This window comes from Bos grunniens, chromosome 9 (genome assembly GCF_055505025.1).
Source record: "Bos grunniens cultivar Pamir isolate PY7600 chromosome 9, Bosgru_T2T1.0, whole genome shotgun sequence".
Lineage (NCBI taxonomy): Eukaryota > Metazoa > Chordata > Mammalia > Artiodactyla > Bovidae > Bos > Bos grunniens.
Genome location: NC_141173.1, coordinates 82,208,072 through 82,229,492, shown reverse-complemented (window position 1 = coordinate 82,229,492; position 21,421 = coordinate 82,208,072). Strand labels below are relative to the sequence as shown.

The 21,421-nt window shown below is 40.0% G+C and overlaps 1 protein-coding gene across 10 annotated transcripts in view; it reads right to left on the bottom strand.

Annotated features, from left to right (window-relative positions):
* Nucleotides 1–21,421, bottom strand: part of PHACTR2 (phosphatase and actin regulator 2) — a 299,218-nt gene that overhangs the window by 31,186 nt on the left and 246,611 nt on the right. For all 10 annotated transcript variants that reach the window (XM_086318144.1, XM_086318140.1, XM_086318145.1 and 7 more), the window contains 5 exons: nt 19,747–20,275; nt 12,246–12,433; nt 10,498–10,654; nt 5,356–5,411; nt 242–303 (listed from right to left, as the gene is read on the bottom strand). In XM_086318144.1, coding sequence (XP_086174270.1) covers nt 242–303; nt 5,356–5,411; nt 10,498–10,654; nt 12,246–12,433; nt 19,747–20,275 — 992 coding nt within the window. The remainder of the gene's footprint in view (nt 1–241; nt 304–5,355; nt 5,412–10,497; nt 10,655–12,245; nt 12,434–19,746; nt 20,276–21,421) is intronic.

The window sequence follows — 21,421 nt, the reverse complement described above, 5'->3', positions numbered from 1 at the left end:
TTGTCAACTTTTCAAAATTAGCACATTATGCAATTATTAATATAAACATAATTCACATTATAAGCATTATATTTATTTTAATGTTAGTGACTAGTTAGCAGGTTAATAGGAATGTTTATGGTTAGTAGGTTAATAGGATCATTCCTAAATATCAGATTTACATGTAGAACACTGATCTACATTTTAAAAATGAAGTATATCTCAAAATACACATGCTCATTAACAGTCATAGTTTCATTACCTTTCTGCTGAGTCTGCGTTTAAGTTCCATTTTTGCTTCTTGCTCTTCTTCTTCATTTTTTTCTGTTTATTAATTGGGTGGGGGAGAGGAGGAAAGGCATGAAGATTTAGTTACTATAAAAGATTATATAATCAGAAAGTAGATCAGGCCAGTTATTTGACTTCACATTGATCAAACACTCCACCAACATCTTTAAAAAGCTGTTCAAGATTCTGCAGAAAGATTGATCATTAATTTATAGATATATTACTTTTTCCTTATAGCACTGGTTTATTTACTAACAGTAAACCTTTTTGCCTCATTTCTTGTTTTCTTCTGAAAAAAACCCCAAGAATGCTCATACTCTGGTGAAAGTCTCTCACTGCTGATCATCTCATAGGCTTATAAGAACAATCTATCTGAATTCAGATAAAAATGTATTACTGGATCTGGCCTTCATGTGAAAATCTGAATCACATCAAAAGAACAAATTAAAACCATCTGATGCATGTCTGAGTTGCTGATTTCCATTCAAATCCAAGCAAAATACTTGATTTTTTTGCTTTGATTTCCATAGAAGCAGAATATAATAATTTCTCTGGATTTTGCTTTCAAACCAGAATGTTCTGAATGGGGTTATGGTGTTTGGTTGATGTGGATGATTTATTTTCTTGTGACTCTAACTTTCCAAAGTCTTCTCTTTATCCAGTGCTTCACCAAGTAGTACAATTTAATGGCCAACTCAAATGAATGCTGTCCAACAGATGGGATTAAGAAAAAAATGTCCAGAACTTTAAAAGAAATAAACACTGCTCAGGGTTTAATGCTAGCTACTTGATGACCTTCTCTTGGCTGCTTCCTGTAGCTCATTATTTGTTTGGTAAGTGAGCACAGATTCTCGGATACCAATGCTTACGAAAGATTATCTTTTAGAAAATGCCATAATGAATTCTACTGAAGGAAAGTCACACTTAGTATAAAGGCTCAACCAAAGAGCTGAAAAAGTCTCCTCCACAATTTTTAAAATTCAAATAGACTTCTTACTGTTAAGACTGTTTTTACTGTGAATATGATATCAGTATTCAATATTGCAACATTTGTATTTGCTTGCTGAGCATGCTAAATTCTCTATTAATTTTACTTATCTGGACAGGGAAAAGTTTTGACATTCTTCTGAAATACTAGTTTTAATTAATAAGAAAGAGGACGATCTGTCTGGTTATTTAAACAGAGAGTGGACATAAACTGAAATCACCTTGTAAGACAAGAAATGACTAGTTAGTATGTTTTCATTAAGTGTCTGAGAGAGCCAAATAAAATTTGATTATAATTCAGATTTCTTCTGAAAATACTGTAGGTTTTTCTAATTGCTTCACAAAATATATATCCTTTGATATCCTTAAAATACATCCTTAGGGTCAAATACTTTATGAGTTGGATAAGGCATGTGGGTTGTAAATTACTTGTAACAGACAAACACCAAACTTGTGGTTCATGTGATCCAAACAAGGGCTTTACAAGGTTAGGCATTTGATGATTTTAAGAAAAAAATTATAATCATTAAAACCTTTTTAGTCATTCTTCCTATACAACGATTATGCTACAATTTTCAAAAGTAATTTTCAAAGACAAAATACTTGTTATCTAATATGACTCAAAGCTAACAAATGCCCTAATTTTCATGAAATATATAAAATTTCATTTCCTTGAAGAGACTATTACCTAATTTTGCTCTATGAAGCACACTGCACATCTAGGTGTCAGCCAGTGACGTTTTTAAAAAAGAAGGGCCAACTGTAGTTAGTTAAATACACAGGAGTTTATATACCAATTGGGAATTCCTCTCTAACATCAGGAACTGACTTCCTTACATTTCCCATTTTTGAAATTATGTTTCTAAGGAAATTAGAGGAAGAGGGTGAGATGTGGAAGAAGGCTAATGTGATTCTTCCTCTGAATGTGTTAAATAGTCATTGTTAAATCTTTTACTAAGAGTCAAAATTAAACCTTAAACTTAGTTTGAAAAAATTCACCAAGTTTCTAGAACTTAAAAAAAAAAATTATTAGGGGGTTAATTATAAAGTAGGATGTAAACATGACACTTTAAACAGACTGGAAGAATGCTCATGAAGGAAGCTGCTGGCTCACTGACAAATCTTGCCCTCAGTAGCTCATCAGAGTAGAAAGGGGCAGATATCAGAACAGCCACAGAAAGCACTTGCCATAAACACACAAACAATGCACAGAGTTGAACAGCAGTGTGCACTGCAGGAAATCTGCCCTCCAAGTGCTGCCCTGAACCTCATATGGATGAGCTAAAAGGAGAAACAGAAAAGCAGCCAAGTGCCAGCAACTGGAGTGTGATGATACTCTTCACTAACTCAGACAAGATGGGTTCAAAAAGCTAAACATTTTTTTGTGAGATTGTTTTCACTTTGTGCTGTTTTGCATGTTTCTATATGGATTTTGTTAACAAACAAGAATGCAGTAATAAACCTACTTTGAAATGCACCCAAAAACAAAATGACTCCATAGATGGACAGATGTGTGACAAAGTAAGATGTTAATGGTAGAATACAGATAGTAGATACATGGATATTACTGTAAAATTGTTTCTAGTTTTCTGTATGCTTAAAAAATTTCGTAACAAAATGCCAGGGAAAAACACATGTAGAACTCAATGACTTAACACATGTTTTTTCTATGGAAGATTGAGCTGGAATTATAGTCATAACTAAATAGTATAAGAAGATCTGAATATTTTATCCCTACCCTGTCAAAGGTGTCCCATGAACATCTCTTTTCCTGAGAAGCAAAAGCTGACCTTTCAAGCACCAAAAGTGGCTTTCTATTTTAACAATATTAAGAAACTAGTACTAAAATCTAACTTAAATATATATATATATATATATATATATATATATAAAAACCCTAGATGCACTAAAATAAGAAAGAGATCAAGTTAGGTGTGATACTGGGAATGATACTAAGAAATAAAATTTGTCCTGTGGTCTCTGATTAAAGCCATGAGCGTTGTGTGCCATTTGATTCATGTTTATGGAACTAGTGACGGGCCTGGATTTGAGAACTGTTGAATGTTTTATGCTGTGAATTAGTTTCCTAATGTGTCAAGAAAGGATGACCCAGTTAAGTATGTATCCTTAAAAACCACACCACACACACACACACTTCTTCAAACTGACAGTCATGTTTCTTTTGAACAAAAAGCTGGAGATGAAACAAACAAGAGTAATCTGCATGGAAGAACATAAATATGACCCAAGTGATGAGTAAAAAGTAAAGTCAAGGAAAGTAGAGGAGGAAAGAGAATGGGAAAATGAAGCCATCCGTTTCCCTGGGACTGCTCAGAAGAATGTTCTGGGCGACCTCCACCAGTTCTCTTTTCTGCTTCCCTTGGCCACACAATATTGTGTCAGGAGATCATAAGCCATTTATCATCCTCTATAGACTGGAAACGTGTCTTTTGTTTCCAGAATAAGCATGCACAGACAAACTAAGAAGGAAGTTAAAAAAAAAGGGCTGGAGTCAAATCTGAAGTTGACTTTGGCGTTTCACTCTTTCCTGAACCTCCAGGAAAATGGAGTATAAATGCCAAGACAGCACTTAAGATCAATGTGTGATAAATTTCTAGATCTATGAAACAGTTCCTCAAATAACCAAACACCAATGTGGTTTGGCACGGTCTGTCTCCCAGGAGCAGGAAAGAATTACCCAGAATTCACTCTTTTTTTTTCTCTAGGTATTGCATCAGGCAGCCAATAAGACACACTCTGGATTTCAGGAGCTTATGGACTACATTTGAGCTTATCTACAATTTAATTCAATCAGTATTTCCCAGGAACCTATTATCAAAAGCCATGAGTCTTTTTGGTTTAGGTTTGTTGTCAAAATTAGACGTTGCTTTCGTTCTTCTTCCTCAGAAAGCTAAACACATTTTTTTTTCTTATCTAGCCGTGACTTTTTCCATCTCCAAACTGGCTCCTCTACGCACTGATGGTCATTTAAGTTCTTGGGTTCCATTTCAGTTATGCTCACAGCCAGAAAGAAACCCTCCCAAGGAAAGAAACTCATAGACCGTATTCATAGTTGGGTTTTCTTAGCAAAAGCAACTGTAGAATACATATGCTGTTAAAAAAATCTTTCTTTTCCTTTGGGAAAGAAAACAACTCACTTGGAGAATGGGGATCATCCAGACAGGCCAACTTGACTCTAAAAGCCTGGTTGAAAAAGATTTCCCACACACTGGCGACTCATTACTATTACAGTACTCTCTGGAGTTCTGCCCAGCCCTACTCTTTGATATTTCATACAATAAAAAGCTCTTTTGAAACTGGGCTAATAATATATAAAACTACAGCTAGGCTCAATTTAAAAATATCCATTACTTAACTCACTGTGGTTAGTAACCACATCGATCCACTACAGCAGGACAAGCTGCTTCTATTCATTTTATAGCTTCAACATATGAACTCCAGTAACGTAAATACAACCAGAGTGATGAGTAAAAAGTGAAGTCAAAGAAAATAAAGGGGGAAAGAGAATGGGAAGATGACGTAGGAAAATGAATGGAGAACTCCTTAGGAGCTGAGAAATTATAAATAACCCAGGAGGGAAATAAGTGTTATCATAACAAAGGAAAATGAAATGGATTGAAAAATTCCTTTTCCCAAAATTCTGTTTTAAATGGAGTCCTTTGTTAAACCTGGCAATAAACTGTATTATTAATAATAATATAGGAATGCTTGATTTATTTCCTTGTGGATTCTTAGGCCTTTTCTTTGACATTTAGTTGCAAGCACATTGAAGCATTTTCTTCTATTTAGTATCTGGGTGAAAGAATACATGGAATATATTTCATGCTTTTTAAAAACAAATGTCACAACCACAATTGCTGTGGGGGATATCAGGCTTCAAGCCATAAAATTAAATTCATACTTCAAGAAATTATTTTTAACATGACAAATAAATAATTGTATTAAAATGTGATCTAAATGGGTCATTTCAATCATTTGTGGATACATATATTAAGGTTCCCTGTTGATAAATGGATCGTCTCTAGAGGGAGCTTGTTCATGGTTACACAAGGAATTCACTGTGTAGAACATGATACTCACGCTTCAGGATATTTCTCTGTTCTAATTCTTCAGTGGTGGGCCTCTGGCTAAGTCTCCTATGATGACAAAACAGATACATGGCAGGTTAGATGCAAAATAAAGCAACAAGCAAAGCTGCATTTTTTCACGTTTTGAGAAACAAAAATCCATTTTAAAATTATTTATTTATTTGATTGATTGTGGCAGCTCTTAGTTGTGGCACATGGGATGTTAATTTAGTCGTGGGGGATTTTTTTTGCTGTGGTGTGAAGGCTTAGCCGCTCCACAGCATGTGGGATCTTAGTTCCCTGACCAAGGATTGAACCCAAGTCCCTTCACTGCAAGGCAGATTTTTTTACCACTGGATCACCAGAAACGTTTCACAAAAATCCACTTTTAAGCCTACAAAATAAAAGCCTCCTTTCCATTAGTTTGGAGACTGGAGATTGTGGCTAAGACTGCTAACTACACATCCTCCCTTCTTTTGTGTAGAAGCAGAACTCCCAGAGTTTTAGCTAAACACACAACTATAAATTTCTGCCCAGTGGCAAGGTACAGTCACATGACTGAGTTCTTGTGATCTGGGATGTGAGCAGAAGTAGTGTTTGTAATGTCTGCTTTTTACCCTTAAAATGACTGAAAGTGTATTCCCTTTTCTCTCTTTCCTTCTTCCACAGGCCAGAACTTGAACATGGTCATGTGGGCCAGCTCGGATTATACAGATGAGGCTATCATGGAGACGGAAGAGCAACAAGATGGAAGGAACCTGGGAACCTGTCTGACTGCCAGAAGCTGCGTAACCCACCCACACTGGACAGCCCACCTCCCTCTACACTGCGATGTGAAAAAGAAACAAACACCTCAAAGTGCCTTGCTTGGACCACGGCACTTTTCGGTCTCTGTTAAGGGGCTTCCTTGGTGGTTCAGATAGTAAAGAATCTGCCTACAGTGCAGGAGACTCAGGTTCAATCCCTGGTCATGAAGATGCCCTGGAGAAGGAAATGGCTACCCACTCCAATGTTTTTGCCAGGGAAATCCCATGGACAGAGGAGGCTGGCAGGCTACAGTCCATAGAGTTGCAGAGTCAGACATGAATGAGCAACTAACAGTTTCTTTCAGATCAGCTTAGCCTGTACCCTAATTAACATACAGATCATTAGAATCTAAGAAAAGGCTGCTGCTCAAGGGTTCATACCAACTCATGAGATGATCAATTTATATCGTACAGTGTTTTCAGGAAAACACTGCTTTGGGATCTCAAATAATTTTACAATGCATATAAAGTTATCTCGGGCTACATAAGCCCTTTCCATCTACCTTCAAGAAAAGCGAGGCTCAGTTGGGATTAGTACCTAACCATTTATACATAAGAGCTCAATATCCTAATAACCCTTGGTCTCGGTCTTACTTACATTATTAATTTATTGTTAATCACTGACAAAAACTTCCTCTGGATGTAGACTGAATTTGTGCAAATTAAATTAATATACATTAAAGGCAATCTTAATACAAGATACTGTCAACTCTGTTTATGGCTGTATAGAAATGATATGAAGAATTAAAATCAATGCTATTTTGAATAGCTCATTAAAAAGTTTAAAATTTAATCTTCATTAGAGCCATCCTGAAATTCATTTAATATGTGAGCCCACAGAAAGCCCCAGTGAAAATCTTTGCCAGCCAAAGTTTGTGCCATTCATGTATCCTATGTTACATATCTGTACTATATGGTCCCCCATAAGACACTGTTCTTCTTTTGCTTATGGACTTTCTTTATCTGGAATGCCCTTCTCTCCCTCTTCACCCACTGAAATCTCATAAATTATTAAAGGCTCCTGGTTCTTTATCCCTCTACAATGGTTCTAAATAAATTATGAAAGTGAAAAAGTGAAAGCTAGTCACACAGTCGTGTCTGACTCTTTGTGATCCCATGGACTGTAGCCTACCAGGCTCCTCTGTCCATGGAATTCTCCAGGCAAGAGTATTGGAGTGGGTTGACATTTCCTTCTCCAGAGGATCTTCCCAACCCATGGACCGAACCCAGGTCCCCTGAATTGCAGGCAGATTCTTTACCAATTGAGCTACTAGTGAAGCCCCCCAAAAAGTGAAAGTCACTCAGTCGTGTCTGACTGTTTGCAATAGTCCATGGAATTCTCAAGGCCAGAATATTGGAATGGGTAGCCTTTCCCTTCCCCAGGGGATCTTCCCAACCCACGGATCGAACCCAGGTCTCCCACATTGCAGACAGAGTCTTTACCAGCTGAGCTGCAAGGGAAGGCCAAGAACACTGAACACTGGAGTGGATGGCCTATCCCTTCTGCAGGGGATCTTCCTGACCCAGGAATTGAACCAGGGTCTCCTGCATTGCAGGCAGATTCATTACTAACTGAGCTATCAGAGAAACCCCACATAAATTATACATCTATTAAATTAAACATTAAAGAACTTATCATCACAAAGATAATAATCACTGCATACAGTGACAGCAGCCATGAAATCAGAAGACGATTGCTTCTTGGCAGGAAAGCTATGACAAACTTAGTGCGTTGAAAAGCAGAGACGTTACTCTGCCAGCAAAGGTCCGTATAGTGAAGGCTGCAGTCTTCCCAGTCATGTATGGTTATGAGAGTTAGACCCTAAAGAAGGCAGAATGCCAAAAAATTGATGCCTTAGAACTGTGGTGCTGGAGAAGATCCTGAAAGTCCCTTGGACAGCAAGGAAATCAAACCAGTCAATCTTAAGGGAAATCAACCCTGAATACGCTTTGGAAGGACTGATGCTGAAGCTGAAGCTCCAGTATTTTGGTCATTTGATGCAAACAGTCAACTCACTGGAAAAGTCTGTGATGCTGGGAAAGATTGAGGGTGGAAGGAAAAGAGGGCGTCAGAGTACGAGATGGCTGGATGGCATCACCGATGCAGTTGGGCAAACTTCGGGAGATGATGGGGACAGGGAGGACTGTGAGCTGCAGTCCATGCGGTCGAAAAGAGCTGGACACCACTGGGCAACCGAACAACAGCAACATGGTTGCTTCATGGTGTCAACTTCTCAGTGTTCTTCATCAGTCCCTGCCTTGGAGTGTTTGGGGTCTGTTTTAATTTGTCACTGCTATAAATACCCTTGAAATAAATATCTTCGTAAAATACAGCATTGTTTTTTTTTTTCTCCCCTTGGCTGGATTATTTCCTTCTTGTACAAAACCTTCCAGATAGTATTATCATATAAAGAAATACTGCTTTAGAATTATTTTCTCATATTAGTCGCTCTTCAGAATCACTGAACTAGAGCAATGTAGACATGTCTATTTTTTCATAAAGTTGCTGACATTGGGTTTAATGTTTAAAAGTGTTCTACCAATTTAAGGGATACATAATAATTTAACTTAATGAAAAATACTTAATGGTATTAAGTGCTCGCTAGGATCCACGGCTTCAGTGTACCATTGATTTTACCAGCATAAGCGCTGGGCTTGGCCCCAATCTGTAAAACAGATAACAGCTTCTGGAACCCTCATGGCCAACCCTGCAGGTACATCACAGTCATAGAAATCTCCCACGCTCAAGCAAGGTGGGGACTTCTCTCCCACCTCCAAATCTTGTCTGGTGGTTCAGACTGTTCCCTTCTCCCTAACTGATGCAACCTGTTTTTTTATGCAGCGTGAGGGCAGGTAGCAAAATAATACTCAAATAAGCTTATATTAATAATAAAAAGGAGAGCTTCAGCACTCACTGCTGTTAAAACTGCCAGTTACGCATATATGTGGCATCTGGAAAAACAGTACGGATGAACCTATTTCCAGGGCAGGAATAGAGATGCAGACATAGAGAACAGACATGTGGGCACAGGAGGAGAAGGGGAGGGTGGGGCGAACTGGGAGATTAGGATATATACACTAATATGTGTAAAATAGCTAGTAGGAAGCTGCTGTTCAGCACAGGGAGCTCAGCTTGGTGCTGTGATGACCTAGAGGGGTCGAATGGGGGAAATGGGGTGGAAAGGAGGTCCAAGAGGGTGGGGATATATGTATTCACGTGGCTGATTCACTTTGTTGTACAGCAGAAACTAACACAACATTGCAAAGCAATTATAAAATAAATAACCCCAATAAAAATAATAATTGAAAAAAAAAAACCTGCCAATTACATGCTCCCTAAGACACAAATGGCAAAGTAGACATCCTACAATGGCTAAAAGCAGGAAGTGCAGGCAGAGACCATTTATTTGGAGTAAAAAGTGGGAAGTTTTCATTTAGGGGCTATGGTTCCCTGACTTGGATGTAATTGGCCACTGACACTAACTAATATTTCTATCATCTCACAGCCCCCAGGGCAGCACCTTGCGGCAATCACAGCAATGTTAGGGAGTCCACGAATCAGACCAGGAGATGGGCAAACTATGGGTGTGAGGTCAAAGGTGGCCTGTTGCCTGTTTTGGTGAAGAACGTTTTCTTGGAACGTAGGCACACTCATCCATGCTACAACAGCACAGTCCAGCAGCTGCAACAGGGACTCTCTGGCCAACAAAGCCTAAAATATTTACTAACTGGTCCTTTATAGAAAGAGCCTGTCCCTACTTGGATCAGGCTTTGGCAACCTCAAAGCCAACTGGCTAGCTAGACCAATAAGTACGTGCCTTGGACTTCCTCGGTGGTTCATTGGTTAAGACCCCAAGCTTCCGCTGCAGGGGCATGGGTTTGATCACTGGTTGCTTCTCTGGTGGCTCAGCGGTTAAAGCATCTGCCTGGAATGTGGGAGACCCGGGTTCAATCCCCGGTCGGGAAGATCCCCTGGAGAAGGAAATGGCAACCCACTCTAGTACTCTTCCCTGGAGAATCCCATGGACGGAGGAGCCTGGTAGGCTACAGTCCATGGGGTTGCAAAGAGTCGGACATGACTGAGAGACTTCACTTTCTTGGGGAACTAAGATCCCATATGTTACAGGGCATGGCCAAAAAAATTAAAAAATAAAAAACAGTATTATTATTATTTCTTTTTTAAAGGCAGGCTCATTGAGTGATTTACCATCAAAGACCAACTTTAAAAGATCAGAGAGGCCGAGTATGCCCTTCTACGAGGAATTCACAGTGATCTCAGTCAGGCAGGGAATTGCAGGAGAGGGGAAAGTAAGAACTCTTCAGAGCTCTTCCCAAACGTCAGCAATTACCTGACGAGCTTGGTTCCAATCTGCTGTCGGATTTCCTGCCTCTCTTCTTCAGATGTGCACTGCAAGATGTTTTTGTCCTCTAATTCCTTCTTAGATGGTCTGTTGCCAAGTTTGATAGCAAGAGTGTCCCTCCGTCGTATCTTGCTTGCCAAAGCACCTGAGGATTGGAAAAGGCAGAAGCGCAGAGAAAGGCTTTTAACAAGTGGCCCTCAGGTTACACATGGCAGAGGCTTTTTAAACAGAGCCAGACCAAATTCTTTATCCACATGCAAGAGCAGAATTTCAATTAACCTAAAGTAAAAAAAAGTTTCGCGTTAGATGCAATTCATGTTGAAAAACTAAAAACTGTTTGTTTTTTAATGTTCTGAAAAATGTTGGGAAACTCTGAAAAAACCTGCAACTATCACCTCATCATTTGGACAGTGATGATGAGTGAAGTTGCTCAGTTGTGTCTGACTCTTTGGATCCCATGGACTGCAGCCTACCAGGCTCCTCTGTCCATAGAACCGGACAGTGGTATCTGAAGTTTATTCTGCTGAGACGGCATATCATGGAAATCACTGAATGCATAATACTTTTCTTTTCTTTTTCAAGTCTTAAAAACCTAGCCTCCTTGCTTATTTTGTATAGTAAATCTCTGTCTTCTCTTTTCCTCCCTTCACTCAGAAAACCACACCAAAAGAAGTCTATCTTCGATGCACGTATGTGTGCTAAGTCACTTCAGTTGTCCCCGACTCTTTGTGAACCCATGGACTGTAACCCGCCAGGCTCCTCTGTCCACGGGATTCCCCAGGCAAGAACACTGGAGTGGGTTGCCATTTCCTCCTCCAGGGGATCTTCCCGACTCAGGGACTGAACCTGTGTCTCTTGTGTCTCCATTGGCAGGCGGGTTCTCTACCACTAGCGCCACCTGGGAGGGCCCTATCTTCCATACCAGTGTTTTAATCCTAAATTACCCAAGAATCCCTGATACCTCAGAGGATAGTAAACACCAAAGGATGACAATGATTTTTGCTGTTGCTTGATTTTATCGTTGTTCAATAATGATCTTTTTTATTGTTCAGTACAAACTAGAAGGAATTTGACAAACTGCTATTTAATCATGAATATATTAATAACTTTTCATAAACTGTAAATTCCATAGTGAATCCCTCCCAAGTCATCCTTTTAAAAAAGTTCTTTTTTAAAGAACAGCATCCTTCCAGTTGCCTAAGTTATATGTACACAGTTGGCCTCATCCACTTTACTATCATTCCTTCTTAGAAAGCATACCATTTTATTATTATGACTGAGTGACTGCTTTTAGTTCTTAAAAGGTATTAGTCATTCTTGACTCACTCCTCATTTTAAACCACAGTATAAAAGTGAGTGAAATTCTCAAACACCTCCCATGAGTAATCCAGAGAATCCCCGTTGATGCTCGTTATTCAAGAAAGGTCCCAGGGTAGAAGGGTCATCTCTGACCAACCTGAGAAAGGCCTCTGTCGTCTTTTTAGACAAGTTCAAATAGGCATACTGGCCTCATAGACTGTTTCCCTCACCCCTCTGCCCTGTGGAATCATCTTTCAGAAAGGTCTGTCGTCTACACCTAAACTTCAGAAGATACACATTTCTAATCTGGGAGGGGCAGATGAGGGGAAAGAAAGCATCAGGTGTCTGGTTCCTGATGATGCTTTTGTTTTTTCAGAATGCGCCTGTTTCTGGCCACCGTGGACTTCCCTCCCTTCCTCCCTCTTGAAAAGTCTTACTTTCTCCACTGCCGTCCTCGTCCTCATCTTCTTCGTCGTCATCGTCATCGGTGTACAAGATGGGTCCGTCAGAGTCGGAGTCATTGGCCTGGTATTCCCTTTGGCCTTCGTCCTCTGAAGATTCTCCCATCAGCCCAGGAGTCAGGAGCCGAGGCGCTGCCTTCCCCAGCTCATCTTTGGTGGTGAAGCTATGAAAGGCACAGACACATGGGGGTGGTGTGAAGCTCAGAGCAACCCTCGAGGATGATGCCAACACAGGAGACAGAGCTCTAGTTTCATAAGCATCCTTTGGGTGTGAAAGGAGAAAGCAGATACCAGCCAGCTAAAGTCACTGAAACAGGGCAACAGTACTGCATTCCTTAATTCTCAAGGTTTTAGTCTCATCTGACAAATGAAAAGGATTGACCAGATAGTGGCCAATACATTTAGTATGTGAATACTGTAAAACTGTATTTTGAAAATGTATTTTTCCCTAGCCTTAGGGAGGTTCAGTGGAAAGAACAATTAGCCAGAAGCGCTTAGATATTTGACTTTGTACTTTTTCTTGAGTCTGTAACTCCGACTTATCCTTCCCAGTCTAGGTTAAAGACTCAACTCCCCGAGGAATATTTCACTGCCCATCAAACTAGTTCCTTACCTCCCTCTCCCTGCTCCCATGGTGACCTGAAGCCCCCCACCACTGGTGCACTTAGCACATGCATCTCAGTCTGCCTCCCTAACCCTGCAAAGTTCCTTGACAAGGAGGACTCATCTTGTTTTGCAGCTCAGCACCTAGAAGGCTCCTGCCACAGAAAAGTACATCATCTTCAACTGCTATGTGAATTAATCCTATTTTTTCATCACAGCCAGTGTACTAACAGTCAAAAACTATATATCTTCTCTGTGCTTCATTTGTCCATTTATAAAACTGTCTGTCATATGATATTAACATTACCATAAGATGCTGGGAGGGATTGGGGGCAGGAGGAGAAGGGGATGACAGAGAATGAGATGGCTGGATGGCATCACCGACTCGATAGACATGAGTTTGGGTAAACTCCGGGAGTTGGTGATAGATAGGGAAGCCTGTCGTGCTATGATTCATGGGGATCGCATAGAGTCAGACATGACTGACTGACTGAACTGAACTGAAGATTATATTAACAATACAAGATGGAAAATGTGAAAGCTAAGTGGCCTCTCTAGAAGAAAGATGATATGTAAGGATGCAATGAGTTTCTATTATTTAGCTTGATAAAAGTTTCTGACTTAAAGTTACTATAAATACACAAAGCTTGGCAATTTCACAGACTAGAATTTTAAAAATACTTTACATCAAAAACATATCACTTCAGAAACAATACAATCTTCATTTTAAGATACAGAAGCTCCCCACATTGCCTTCTGATATAAAAAGAAGAATCCAAATTTGGACGTCACATTTCTGAACAACCATTTAGTGCAAAACATGTGCTTGTGGTTCACACTGCAAAAAAATTTTTTTAAATAGTTGTTTGAATGATAAAAACAGGTAAGCTTTGTCAGACTCTAAAGTATTGAAAATTCTACTTTGTGGTTGATAAGCCTGAAATAGTCCATTTTAAACTTATTAGGAAAATCCAACAGCCAAAAATTCTTGTTTTCAAGTGAGTAAATATGAAATTTCCTCTTTAATTGCATAAAATACATAAAGCATAAAATTTACCATTTTAACCATTTTGAAGTGTTTAGTTCAGTGGCATTAAGTATATTTATACTGTTGTGCAACTATCACCAACATCCATCTCGAGTTTTACATCTTCCCAAACTCAAACTCTGTACCCATTAAACAGTATGTGTCCATTCCTCCTCCCTTAACTCATGGCAACCGCCATTCTACCTTCTGTCTCTACAAATCTGACTGTCTTTGGTGCTTCGTTACATGAAATTATGCAACACTTGTCCTTTTGTGTCTGACTTATACTCACTTAGGATGTCTTAAAAGTTCCTGCGTGTTGCAGCATGTGTCAGAATGTCCTTCCTTTTCAAAGCTGCATAGTGTTCCACCATATGTATATGTCACATTTTGTTTATCAATTCATCATTCTCTGGACACGTGGGTTGTTTCTAACTTTTGGTTGATGTGAATGATGCAGCTATGGATGTGCGTGTGTGCTCAGTCGCTCAGTCGTGTCTGACTCTTTGCGAGCCCATGGATTGTAGCCCACCAGGCTCCTCTGTCCATGGGATTTTCCAGGCAAAAACACTGGAGTGGGTTGCCATTACCTACTCCAGGGGATCTTCCCACATCTATGGACATTGGTGTACAAATATCTGTTTGAGTACCTGCTTTCAAATTTTTTGGTTATATGCACAGAAGAGGGCTTCTCCAGTTACTCGCCAGTAAAGAATCCACCTTCAGTGCAAGAGACGTGAATTTGAGCCCTGAGTCAGCAAGATCTGCTGCAGGAGAGCCCGGCAACCCACTCCAGTGTTCTTGCCTGGACAATCCCATGGAAAGAGGAACCTGGCAGGCTACAGTCCATAGGGTCGCAAACAGTCAGACGCAACTGAAGCGACTAAGCACGCACACACAGAAGTAGAATTGCGGAATCATACAGTAATCTTATGTTTAATTTTCTGAAAAACTACCACATTGCTTCCAAAGTATGACATCTCATTTTAAATACGAGAAGATTTATTTTGTGGAAACACTTGTTCACAGTCTGGATTTCTAGTGTACTGCCCCTGGAGGCCATTCTTGCTTGGAGAGTGCCACGGTGGGTGACTGAGGCACATTAAAAAGATATGCCAACTATTAACACATTCTGAGGAGCAGAACAAAGCTACCTCAGGAATGAGTCCTAGCATTTGTTCATATCACTGTTCATTAATTTATCATGATACTGATTATTTTAATCTTATTATTTGCGTTTTATAATGCTTTGCAGTTTTTTAAGACTTCTGCCTACATTGACAACTTAACCACTGTTCTACAGCAGCAGTCCCCAGCTTTTTTGGCTCCAGGGACCAGTTTCACAGAAGACAGTTTTTCCACGAATCGAAGTGAGGCTTCACCTGCTGCTTACCACCTGCTGTGTGGCCTGGTTCCTAACAGGCCATGGGCCTGTGTGGAGGGGAGACCTATGTTCCATAGTATAAGGATGGCAGGTAATGTATAGTTCATGGAATCCAAGAATGCCATGAACGAGCTGCCCAAACAAGGTGGCAATTCCAGTCTACAACCCCGACTCAAAACTCTATCAAATGTTATGTTATTAATATTCACAGTCTACCTATCAAATGTGATGTTATATTTTAACTCATACCTAATGTTATGTTGATATATTATATATTATATTTAATTTAATATTAAATATTTTACTCTAAATTTTTATCAGTCAATTCATGACTTGGCTCTTATTTTACTCCTACATTTCTTGGGCACACTGTAAAATACAGTGAACTCTATAAATGTTTGTGGATAAAAGAGTTGAATCTCATTTGGATATGGGCTTCAGATGGATGTATTAGTTTCTGCTTTACATTATACCAGAATTATACACTACTAATGAACCTACCAACAAACAGAACTCTACCAAATAGTTACTAGTCTGCACTATGTGGATAAAAGTAGGTGTTTTTACACAGGGCCACTTGTCTTCTTTAAAGTGTTCACATTTGCATTCCCAACAAAAGCCTCTTCATAAAATGACAGAATTTTCACACATTCGTTGACTAAACATAACTGAGGGAGAGTTCTAAGGACAGCAAGAGACGAAGAGCCAGAAATTCTAATTCACATCTCCACTTAAAAACGGAAGAAAGTATTTGGAAGGAAATTTGAGAGACTACTTATTCCAAGCTCATTAACTCAAAAGCAAACACAAACTGTCCCTGTGGGATGAACTGTAATTTAAATTTTTAATTTTGTAGAATGTACAGAGAAGAAAATCTCCATGCCCTCTTCTAGGAAAGCATTATAGTTACCCAGACTGACAGGAAACTATATTCTAAATACCTCGTTGTCTAATGATGTTCTCAGCTCACTCCCTCTGGTCACAGTCCCAGTGGAAATGGAGAACAGATACTCACTTCTCGTCTGTCAATCCTCCAAGTACTCAGGCTGAAGACGGGTATTAAGCCTCCAGCATGAAGCTTAGCACCGTGCAGTGCCCTTCCTAAAATGATTCTGCTAGAGAGCTGGACGGAATCAGGTCACCTTTGGAAACGGGCTTTCTCAGTGCTTGAGACTATCTGAGGAATTATTTTATATTTTGTTATTTTATATACTGAATAGTGAATCCATGTATTCGATCTTCTTCCCTAATTATTTTGGTAAAAACTAATCTTGTTTTCTTTTTGTTTTTTTTTTTTTACCTTTTTTTTTTTTGGCCATGTACCACGGCATGTAGGATCTTAGTTCCCTGACTAGGGATCAAACCCACAGCCCCTGTTATGGAAGGGCAGATCTTAACCCCTGGACTGCCATGGAAGCCCAGGTAAAAACTGATCTTAATTATAATTTCTTGTCCACTTTTTTATCTTTGGTGCTTTGTACACTGCCTGGCACATAGAAGGCAAGCAAAAAATATAGTCGAATGACTGTTCTGTTTTAAAGACTGGAATTAAAGCTGATGTTAGCAAACACTAATAATTAAATGAAGACATCTGCTCTGGGCTGGAAGTATTCAGGACACCATAAGCATTCATTTCAATATATTGTTTTCTGTATCATTTATTAAAATATTGAAAAAAATAATTTATACATTAACATTTATTTATCTTCCCTTGGCTTTCTTTTGAATGATAGTACCCAAAATGATAGAAACAAACACAAAAGAACCTGCAAAAGAAGTAGAAGCAAGTGTTTGGAAACTTATGAAATTCCATAGTCATGTATGGATGTGAGAGTTGGACCATAAAGAAGGCTGAGCACCAAAGAATTGATGCTTTCAAACTGTGGTGCTGGAGAAGACTCCTGAGAGTCCCTTGGACAGCAAGGAGATCAAATCAGTCAATACTAAAAGAAATCAACTCTGAGTATTCACTGGAAGGACTGATGCTGAAGCTGAAGCTCCAGTACTTTGGTCACCTGATGTGAAGAGCTGACTCATTGGAAAAGACCCTGATTCTGCAAAAGATTGAGGGTAGGAGGAGAAGCGGGCAACAGAGGAAGAGACAGTTGGATGGCATCATCAACTCGATGGACATGAGTTTGAACAATCTCTGGGAGATAGTGAAGGACGGGGAAGCCTGATGTGCTACAGTCCATGGGGTCACAAAGAGTCGGACACGACTGAGTTACTGAACAACAACAGAGCACTGAATTTGATGCGCAGCTCTGGGTTTGCATCCTGTCACTTCCTACCTCGGTGATCTTGGGATAAATCTCTTATCTCTTTCGGCATCAGTTTTTCCATCTATGAAACAGAAATACTCCAGGAGAAACTGATGTGAATTAAATAAATGGCAGTTCCTGACATCAAATAAGTATTCAATAGATGAAGGTCAATACTATTAGCAATTAAATAATTAAAGTTGATACTTGAGTCTCTTGATCCAAATCAATTTAATTAATGTACTATTTTTTTAAAGTATAACATGACAAAGATTTTTTTGGAAAGGAGAAATAGTAAATTAAACAAAGAGTGAATTTGGATATTATTCTTAGAAGAGACTGGATATCTCCAAGGCTTTCCCAGACAGAATTGGCAATAACATCTACTACACTCTGACTGTCTTCTCCTCATACTCAAGGGACAGGAGAGCTAACATGCCTTATTGATCTTTAAGTAGAAAATTTATAGGACTTTGTGAGTGATTAGATCTGGAAAGCAGAGGAGAATGAGCACCCTAGGATGAATTCTGGCTTGGGAAACTGGATGATGTCATGCCTATGTCATACCAGATTTTGTACTGGCTGCTGCGGATAAGAAGCAAATAAGACACAGTGGTTAGTTCTGTCCCACGTTGCTGTTCGAGTTTAGTTGCTAAGTCATGTCCGACTATTGTGACCCCATGGACTGTAGCCTGCCAGGCTCCTCTAAACACGGGATTGTCCAAGCAAGAATACTAGAGTAGGTTGCCATTTTCTACTCCAGGGGATCGTCCCAACCCAGGGCTCAAACTTGCATCTCCTGTACTGGCGTGTATGGATGCTAAATTACTTCAGTCATGTCCAACTCTTTGTGACCCTATAGACTATAGTCCACCTGGCTCCTCTGTCCATGGGATTCTCCAGGCAAGAATACTGGAGTGGGTTGCCAGGCCCTTTTCCAGGGGATCTTCCTGGAAGGCAGGTTCTTTACCACTGACTCACCAGAGAAGCCCAGTTCTGCCTCATAGTTGGGGGGAAAAAAGCACTATCACAGTATATGTATTAGCCCATTTTGTCTGGATGAATATCAAAAGGCTTCAGATGGGATAACACTTAAACTGGGTTGAGGATTGAGAAAGCAAGAAAGATAACCACTCTAAGGTTGGAGGAAAAGTGAAAACGAGTTCTTTTCTGATCCTCTTTATTTTCTTGGAGATGGAGAATGCTAAGCAACTTGTTGAAATGAAGATGGTTTTCAGGAGTGGGTGGAGCAATCTGGACACTAGTGGTAAAGATCTAAAATAATCACTGTAAGGAAAGAGGAGGAAACTGTTTAGGAAAAAGAAAAAGGACTGTTGAGTATTGATGGAGCAGACTCTAACTGTCCTTGAAGCCACAGGTCTGAAGTCTATCTGTCAGTAGGACCACTGTCTCCTGCAGCCCCTGGCATTCCTGGGGCAGGGCTATGAAAAATCAAGATTCATGCACCCCAATGCTCACTGCAGCACTACTTACAATAGCCAAAGCAGGGAAACAGCCTAAACGTCCATCAACAGACGAATGGATAAAGAAGATGTGGTACACGTACATCTCTATATATGAGGGAATAGTACTCAGTCACAAAAAGAATGAAATAATACCATCTGCAGCACCATGGATGGACCTAGAGACTATCAGGCTAAGTCAGATAAAGACAAGTATCCTATGATGTCACTTATATATGGGATCTAAGCAAATGAAACAAATGAACTCATTTATAAAACAGAAACAGACTCACAGAGAAAACAAACCTATGGTTACCAAAGGGAATAGCAGAGGGAGGGAGGGATAAATTAAGAGTTTGGGATTAACAGACAGACACTACCATATATAAAAGAGATAGACAACAAGGACCTATTTATACAGCTCAGGGAATTATATTCAATATCTTTCAACGTATAAGGGAAAAAAATCTGAGGAACAGTGTATACACACACACACACACATATATATATATGAATCACTTTGCAGTACTCCTGAAACTAACATTGGAAATCAGCTGTACTTCAATTAGAAAAACAAATCAATGACTGGATTACAGGTGTGCTTACCTATCAGTCACTAGATTACATTATAAAGGAAACCAAAGTAAGTTCCTTCATTGCCAGTAGAGTGAGTTAGTGATCTTTAGTTCCCAGCTGCATAGTAACATGGACAGAATATGGGGTTTTTGCCCCGACTCACCATTTTCCATTTTCTCTGCTAATACTTATGCCAGTGCCTGAGTGGACAGTGGTTCTGTCTGTCGCCTCTTCAGTCCAGAGAAGCTGACCTGGGTCTAAGGCAGGGAGGTCGGCTCCATTGCTGATCAGGACGACAGGGGTGTCCGAGGCCACAGTGCTCTGCTCCTCCAGAGGGAGAGAAGGGGCGGGGGTGGGAGGTGCTGGAGTCACCGGGGGCGGAGGGACTGAGGACTTGGGTTTGCCTGTGGTCTGCTCCTCGGTCCCAGGGACAGTCTGCTCGGGTGTGAGACTCTCCACCCTGGTCTCCGAAGGCTCCCCTTTAAGGTCAGATGTGCCAGAAGTGGTTGCCTCTGAGGACAGTCGAGACATTGGCTGCTTGCCCGTTTTCTTCTTGCCCTTTATGACTCCCACTGTCCCAGTTTTGCTAGAAACTGTCTCCTTGGAAGCTTTGGGACGAGATGAGGTGGAGGAAGTAGACGGTGAAGCTGATGCTTTGGAGCCAGTTGTTTTTCTTGAATGAGAGGAACCAGCTGAAGCAGAGAGATTTTGCATTAAGAGTCCAAGAAGAAAACACATTTTAAAAACAAATAACCAAGTTGCAATTGCCAGTGAATAACTCTGAATAAATGCACTAAGGAAAATAGGTAAATGATAATGGTCTTGTTTTCTGCCCCTTCCCTGCCCCAACCTAGAAGGCAGCAAGTCATGCTTGAGGCCAAACCCTAAGGTACAAGGTCTTCTCCCTCCTCCAGTCTTCAGCTGAGCCAAAGAGAATGCCTCACCTCTTTGCCCTATGGTCACCTGAAAAAGTCTCTGTATGCTCCAAAGAAGGGACATTATAGTGTGGAGAGGACAAGACACCAGCAGCTACCCGGGTATAGTACAAGCTTCCTCTCATCACAAACTATACACGTTTTATGATACCTTTCTGGGAACAGAGCAGCACACACTCAGAAGAGGCTGGTGTATATACCACCTGCTCCTTTCTGGCCAAAAGCAAATTTACTCATCTTACTGCGAAAAAGAGTGAACTCCAAACCAGCTCTCCCCAGTGGCTAGAGAGAGACGCTGCCCTATCTCTTCATCTTGCAGGGGTGATGGGGCAAAGGAAAAAAAACACATGGCCGCATATGAAAGACAAGTCCCCTTCAAAACATCAAGAGGCAGAAAACAGTCTTTTTTTTTTTAAACCAAAAATGTGTAAATGGATAGTGTTTGAATAAACTGAAGGGAAGGAGTATCATTCTCAGATTTTCTGAAACTCCTTATGTTCCTAGAAGGATATCTTCATCAGAGGACAGCCAGGGTCATGGCTGTGGCATGTTGGTCTACTTCTGGACAGAACTGCCTTCAACCAAACCATTTTCAGGGAAAATAAAATTTAATCCTCTTTTTCTTTATATCATAGAAATACATTTAAACTATTATCTCACGACCTTTATGATCTATGCATTTCCCTTAATTGCTTCTTCTGTGACAAGGCTGTACATTCCCTCTTTTTCCTGAGGGATCAAACTATCTTCCACAGAAAAATTAGAAAAATCTTGTTAGATTGTGGAGCCAACCCACACTGCATACAGATGTTATTTATTGTAACTTACCTCTGGTTATAACTTTATTAAAGCCAATTGGGAGGGTCAGGAGAAGAACAAATTAAGGAATAGACAATGAGATGT